The 7873-nt window shown below is 48.7% G+C and overlaps 1 protein-coding gene across 1 annotated transcript in view; it reads left to right on the forward strand.

The window, feature by feature from the left end:
- Positions 1-6357, forward strand: part of LOC116979352 (interferon-inducible GTPase 1-like) — a 12577-nt gene extending 6220 nt beyond the window's left edge. Inside the window, exons 3-4 of the mRNA XM_033030956.1 lie at positions 5073-5188; positions 5538-6357. Of these exons, the coding sequence (XP_032886847.1) occupies positions 5073-5188; positions 5538-6357 (936 nt within the window). The remainder of the gene's footprint in view (positions 1-5072; positions 5189-5537) is intronic.
- Positions 6358-7873: the final 1516 nt, after the last annotated feature.

Here is a 7873-nt window from a genome sequence, read left to right on the forward strand (position 1 = left end):
TCCAGTCCTCAAACAACTTCACTGGCTTCCCATCTCCCACCGGATCACCTACAAAATCCTGGTCCTCACCTACAAAGCCCTCCACCATCTGCCCCCCCCCCCCCCCCCCCATATCTCACTGACCTCCTCTCCCCCTACCAACCCTCACGGTCCCTCAGATCCACATCAGCCGGTCTCCTCTCCATCCACAAGTCTAACCTCCGCAATTTTGGGGACAGAGCCTTCTCCAGGGCAGTTCCCAGGCTCTGGAACTCCCTCCCCCAACTGATCCGCAATTCCGTGTCCCTCACCATCTTCCAGTCCCGCATCAAGACCCAGCTCTTCACCTCTGCCTACCCTTAGCCCCATGTCCCCCTCCCTTTTCATCTGTGCATTAATTGTTTCACGAGTGATTTCCCCCCGTGACCCCTTCCCCCCTTGCTTAATCACAATCCAACCGCCACCCCCTGGGTTATATACCCCCCCACCCCCCCCCCCCCCCACTACGTTTTACACCCTCCACCCAATTGGGTTATACACCCCCCCCCCCACTGGGTTTTACACCCCCCACCCAATTGGGTTATACACCCCCCCACCCCAACTGGGTTATACACCCCCCCCCCCACTGGGTTATACACCCCCCCCCACTGGGTTATATACCCACCACAATTGGGTTATACACCCCCCCCCCCCCACTGGGTTATACACCACCCCCCCACTGGGTTATACACCCCCCCCACTGGGTTATACACCCCCCCACTGGGTTATACACCCCGCCCCACTGGGTTATACATCCCCCACCCACTGGGTTATACACCCCCCCCCCACTGGGTTATACACCCCCCCCCCCCCCCCACTGGGTTATACACACCCCCCTCTGGGTTATACACCCCCCACTGGGTTATACACCCCCCCCCCCCACTGGGTTATACACCCCCCCCCCACTGGGTTAGACACCCCCCCCCCCCACTGGGTTATACACCCCCCACTGGGTTATACACCCCCCCCCCACTGGGTTATACACCCCCCCCCCCCCACTGGGTTAGACACCCCCCCCCCTGGCTTATACACCCCCCCCCCCCACTGGGTTATACACGCCCCCCCCCCCCACTGGGTTATACACCCCCCACCCCACTGGGTTATACACCCCCCCCCCACTGGGTTATAACCCCCCCCCCCCACTGGGTTATACACCCCCCCCCCCCCTTGTTTTTGCCGCCAAAGTGGATAACCTCACATTTATCAATATTATACTGCATCTGCCACGCCTCTGCCCACTCACTCAACCTGTCCAGGTCACCCTGCAACCTCCTAACATCCTCTTCACAGTTCACACTGCCACCCAGCTTTGTGTCATCCGTAAACTTGCTAGTGTTGCTCCTAATTCCCTCTTCCAAATCAGTAATATATATGGTAAACAGTTACGGCCCTAACACCGAGCATTGCGGCACTCCACTCGCCACTGCCTGCCATTCTGAAAAGGACCCGTTCACTCCTACTTTTTGCTTCCGGTCTGCCAACCAATTTTCTATCCATGTCACCACACTCCCCCCAATACCATGTGCTCTAATTTTAGTCACCAGTCTCCCGTGTGGGACCTCATCAAAGGCTTTCTGAAAGTCTAGATACACTACATCTACTGGCACCCCTTCGTCCATTTTATTCCAAAAGATTAGTCAAGCATGATTTCCCTTTCATAAATCTATGTTGACTTGGACTAATCCTTTTACTGCTATCCAAATGCCCCATTAGTACCTCTTTAATAATTGACTCCAGCATCTTTCCCACCACCGAAGTCAGGCAAACTGGTCTGTAATTCCCCGTTTTCTCTCTCGCTCCTTTCTTGAAAAGTGGGATAACATTAGCTATCCAATCCACAGGAGCTGATCCTGAATCTATTGAACATTGGAAAATGATCACCAATGCGTCCACCATTTCTAGAGCCACCTCCCTGAGGACCCTGGGATGCAGACCATCGGATCCAGGGGATTTATCATCCTTCAGTCCCATGAGCCTACCCAATACTATTTCTCGCCTAATGAAAATTTATTTCAGTTCCACTACCCCCTTAGATCCTCTGTCTTTCAGTACATCGGGGAGATTGTTTGTGTCTTCCTTAGTGAAGACAGATCCGAAGTACCTATTCAACTCTTCTGCCATTTCCTTGTTGCCCATAATAATTTCACCCGTGTCTGCCTTCAAGGGACCCACATTTGACTTTGCTATTCTTTTTCCCATAACATATCTAAAGAAGCTTTTACTGTCATTCTTTATATTCCTGGCCAGCTTCTCTTCGCACTTCATCTTTTCAGCCCGTACTGCCCGTTTTGTTTCCTTCTGTTATCCTATGAAAGTTTCCCAATCCTCTGGCTTCCGGCTCTCTGCTGTGTTATACATCTTTTCTTTTAGTTTTATTCTATCCCTAACTTCTCTTGTCAGCCACGGTTGCCTCCTACTCCCCTTAGAATCTTTCTTCATGTTTGGAATGAAACGATCCTGCGTCTTCTGGATTATGCCCAGAAATTCCTGCCATTGCTGTTCCACCGTCATTCCTGCTAAGATCCCTTTCCAGTCTACCTTGGCCAGCTCCCCTCTCATGCGTTCATAGTTCCCTTTGTTCAACTGCATCACTGACACTTCCGATTTAACCTTCTCCATCTCAAATTGCAGATTCAAACTAATCATATTATGATCACTACCTCCAAGCGGTTCCTTTACCTCGAGTTCTCTTATCATATCTGGTTCATTGGACAACACTAAATCCAGAATTGCCTCTTCTCTGGTCGGCTCCATTACAAGCTGCTCTAAGAGTCCTTCTCGGAGGCATTCTACAAACTCTCATTGTTGGGGTCCTGAACCAACCTGATTTTCCCAGTCTACCTGCACATTGAAATACCCCATCACCACAGTGGCATTACATTTGTAACATGCCAGTTTTAACTTCTGCTGCAACTTACACCCAACATCCGGGCTACTATTTGGGGGTCTGTATATAACACCAATTAGTGTCTTCTTGCCTTTACAATTCCTCATCTCAATCCACAGTGACTCTACCTCGTCAGTCCCTATGTCTTTCCTCGCAAGGGACTGAATTCCATCCCTCACCAGCAGAGCTACCCCTCCTCCTCTGCCCACCTGCCTGTCCTTTCAATAGGATATACTGTATAACCCTGCACATTAAGTTCCAGGCCCGATCCTCCTGCAGCTACGTCCCAGTAATCCCCACAATGTCATATCTACCAACCTCTAACTGAGCCTCAAGCTCATCCACTTTACTTCTTATACTTCGCGCATTCATATACAATACTTTTAATTCCTTACGCATCTCACCTTTCACATCGATCCCTATTACACTTGGCCATACTCTCCTATCCCTTTGTGAGCTTCCTTTCCTGTTAATTCAGGGGTCATTAACCATCCCTTTACTCTCTTTCCCTTTAACTCCGTCCTCAACTATCCCATTTGACACCCCACCCCCCTTACTCAGTTTAAAACCACCCGTGTAGCAGTGGCAAACCTGCCTGCCAGAATGCTGGTCCCCCGCCTGTTAAGATGCAATCCGTCCCTTTTGTACAGTTCCCCCTTACTCCAAAACAGATCCCAGTAATCTAAGAATCTAAACCCTTGCCCCCTGCACCTGTTCCTCGGCCACACGTTCAGGTCCCGTATCTCCCTGTTCCTGCTCTCGCCAGCACGAGGAACTGGAAGCAAACCAGAGATAACAACTTTGGAGGTCTTGCTTTTCAGCATTTTTCCGAGCTCTCTATAGTCACGCTTCAGACTATTCATCCCCTTCTTTCCGACATATAGTAATCGGGACAAATATAATTGTCCTACCCTCGCTCCGCTCCCTCACCGGGTACGCCCGAGGCCGATGATCAGTGATCGCTCAGTCCCCCCCCCCCCCCCCCCACGCTGGTCACATGGAGAACGCACCAACTCCACATAGGCAGCACGATCCAACCCCGTGTTACTGGCGCAGTGAGGCAGCAACGCTGTGTGTGTGTGTGTGTGTGTGTATGTGTACGTGTACACATAAACTGCGGCGTTCGAGTGGAAATGAAACTGCTGCTTAGATGGGGCATTATGTCGCCACAAACCAGTTGGGCCAAATGACGTACATTGATTAAGAGGGATATACTTTGCTGCCTTACATACACCTCTTCTACAGAAAGAACCACCAGCAACCTCTCTGCTTTCCTCTAGGAGAACACACACAACTGAAGGTTGGCGGCGCGACTCACCCGTTGCAGGGACCCCTACAACGGGTCTGTCTTTTTTTTATTTTGTGCTTAGTTAAATGTAGTGTTGGTGTTTTTTTTAATACTGGTTTTAAATGTGTATATGTGGGGGGGCGGGGGAGGGGGAACCCGTTTAAAATCTCTTCCCTGTCCGGGAGACCCGACCTTTTCCTGTCGGGTCTCCGTTGTCGTTGGGGCCTAGCACCGTGGAGCGGCCTCCAACCTGAACGACCAGGGGGCTCGGGAGACTGCGGATCTGCGGACTACACACCATCGTGGGGCTGGCCGGCCTCGGTGCGTGGGGAGCGGTGGTGACTCGCTGCTGCGACTCGACTCCTGGGGCTCGGAGGCTCCAGCAACGCAGCCGCAGGTCCGGTGGACTGGGACATCGGGAGCTCACGGGTCCGGGGGGAGAGAGAGACCGCTTCCCGGAGCTCCCGCAACGCGACTTCTCCAGCCCCTGTCGCGGGGTTGGAACGACCCGGTGCGGGGCCGTACATCGCCCGGCACGGCCTCGTGGCCGTGGGACATTCCAGCGCCCGCCGGGGGCTCCAACATAGTGACTTTTAGACCGGGAGCGGGGCCGTAAATCGCCTGGCACGGCCTAAAATGGCCGTGGGACTTATTATCGCCCGCCTGGGGCTTGGACATCGGGAGAGAAATGGAGAACAGGGGAGAGAAAAGACTTTGCCTTCCATCACAGTGGGTCCGCTGTGATGGACGTTTGTGTGAATTAAATTGTGTGTATGTCTAGGAAATTGTCTTTGTTTGTATGGCTGTGGAAACAGAATTTCGTTTGAGCCCCAGAGACTCAAATGACAATAAATGGTATTGTATTGTATTGTATTGAAGACAAGGAGGAGCCCCGGTGCCCAAACCTCCCCCCCGGGCAGTGCTGGGACCACTGGATCATCACACAGGCGAGTCAAGGAGAGTCAGAGAAGGAGAATGGGAAATGACAGCTCCAGGTATGTCCGGATACATCACACGTCAGGCAAGTGAGGTGTTGCAGATGGTGGGGGAAAGGGTGATGATCGAAGGAAGGCCAGTGGAAGAAGCAGAACTCGCGGGATAGATGGGCCGAATGGCCTACTTCCGCTCCTAGGCCAAGAGAAGAGGCGTGAGATGGGAAGCTGGAGGAATGGATATAGGTGAAAGGTGACGAGAGAAGGGGAAAGGGCGAGATTGTGGGATAAATGGTGTGTATCCAGGTGGAACAATGGGAAGAGAAGAGGGAAAGGGAGAGAAGGTGCTTGTCCTTTATTTCAGTTGGTTTCATTTCAACTGGAAACTTTCACCGAACATGTTTCCTTTCAGCCAACAGGCGGCTCAGTCTGAGACCCCCTCATACTTCACACAGGAAGAGCTCAACAAACTGAAGTCCGACTTCGAAACGGGAGGTGTGGAAAAGGTTAAACATCTGCTACAGAAGAAGGTGAAAGAACTGGACAACACCGAGCTGAACATCGCCGTGACGGGAGACACGGGTGCAGGAAAGTCCAGCTTCATCAACGCCATGAGAGTGCTTCGTAGCGAAGATGTGGGAGCGGCTGCGGTTGGGACCACGGAAACTACAATGGAGCCAACCGGATACCCACATCCCAATCTGCCCAATGTCCGCTACTGGGACCTGCCGGGGATCGGAACCACACGATTCACCGCGGGTACCTACCTGGAGAAAATGCAATTTCAAAAATATGATTTTTTCATCATAGTGGCAGCTGGTCGATTCAGAGAGAATGATGCAAAACTTGCCAAGGAGATTAAGCGGCTGGGGAAGGAGTTCTATTTTGTCCGCTCCAAGCTTGACTTTGACCTTAATTCAATGCGGCAGCAACGGGAGGAATTTGATGAAGAAGCAGAAATGGAAAATATGCGGAGCGACTGCGTCAGTAGGTTGGGAAAGGCCGGGATCCCCGATCCAAAAGTGTTCCTGATATCCAGTTTTAACAGTGATATGTATGATTTCCCTCGGTTTATGAAAACACTTGAAGATGGTTTACCAAATATCAAGAAATCTGTCTTTGTCCTGGTCCTTCCCAATCTCCAGGGGAGCCGCGCGATTGGCAGCCCCGCCCGAAAGTCTGTTTTTTCGTTTTTTGGGGGTATTTTTAATCCGTTTAAGAAGTCTGTGTAGACAATAGCCAATTGGTAGACAATAGACATTCGGCCCTTCGAGTCAGCACCGCCATTCAATGTGATCATGGCTGATCATCCCCAATCAGTTCCCCATTCCTGCCTTCTCCCCATATCCCCTGACTCCACTATCTTTAAGAGCCCTATCTAGCTCTCTCTTGAAAGTATCCAGAGAACCGGCCTCCACTGCCCTCTGAGGCAGAGAATTCCACAGACTCACAACTCTCTGTGTGAAAAAAGTGTTTCCTCGTCTCCGTTCTAAATGGCTTACCCCTTATTCTCCGGTTTGTTTTATGTGGGGTGGAGGGGGTTTGGGAAAACGTTTTCTTAGTCTCTTAAACCCTGCCGAAGATGCAATTATTTGTATACATCGTTGGCTTACGATCGCCCGGCGCTGGGGAGCTGACATCCCCCCAATGCGGGAATTCATCGACCCTTTTTAAAAGTATTTTTTTTAGTAATAAAGATAAAGAGAGAAAAAGATGAGAGAAACTAATAGAGAAAAAAGGAGACGTAGAAGTAAACCAATAACAAGATTGTGGAGATAGATCCAGGAAATGTTGAGTGTAACTATTCATCCAATCCCACATTCAGGTTTCAACCCTGATTTTGTGTTAAAACAATTCACTTTTTCAAAAATTCAATAAATGTAGACCATATTCTAACAAATAGTTCTGGTTTGTCAATTAAGACAAATCTTATTTTTTCCAAATGCAAGGTCTCAGTCATTTCCATATTCCATATTTTAATTGTGGGGGCTACAGTTTTTTTCCCCAAATTTTAGTATCAATTTTTTCGCAGTTATTAGACTGTAATCAAGAAATTGTCTTTGGCTTATTGTAAAGTTTGTGGTATGTTCTAATAATCGTAATCTTATTAATTTTGGATCTGGGTCCAGTTGGTTATTGATAACTTCAGAAATAATTTTAAAAATGTCCACCCAAAAATTTAGAATTTGTATACGTTAAGCGTGGGCGTTAAGTTGGCTTCTTGAAATTGACATCTATCACTGAGAGGGGAATTATTTGGAAAAAAACTATTTAATTTTGTCTTCGAATAATGTATATAGAGTATTTTAAATTGTATCAAGGAATGTCTAGCATTTAACGAACAATGGTTTATATATTGTAAGCTTTCATCCCATGTGTCTTTTATTATGGGTTGAGACAACTCGCTTTCCCATGCTCGTCTATATGATTCTGAAGACGGAACCTCAGTATCTAAGAGGATATTATTCTAAGAGACTCTAAGATTTTGCCTTCCACCACAGTGAGGAGGTGTTTGGTGAACTCACTGTGGTGGATCTTAAATTTGTGTTGATTGTGTGTTTTTGCCATTTTTTAAATTATATGTATGACTGCAGGGAAACAAAATTTCGTTCAGACCGAAAGGTCTGAATGACAATAAAACGAATCTAATCTAATCTAATCTAATCTAATTATAAATATAAGATATTAATTTATTTGAGTTGGGATGTCTATTCAAACATTCATCAAGGCTTTCTGGACCGCTAAATC

The sequence above is a fragment of the Amblyraja radiata genome, chromosome 12, assembly GCF_010909765.2.
Source record: "Amblyraja radiata isolate CabotCenter1 chromosome 12, sAmbRad1.1.pri, whole genome shotgun sequence".
Lineage (NCBI taxonomy): Eukaryota > Metazoa > Chordata > Chondrichthyes > Rajiformes > Rajidae > Amblyraja > Amblyraja radiata.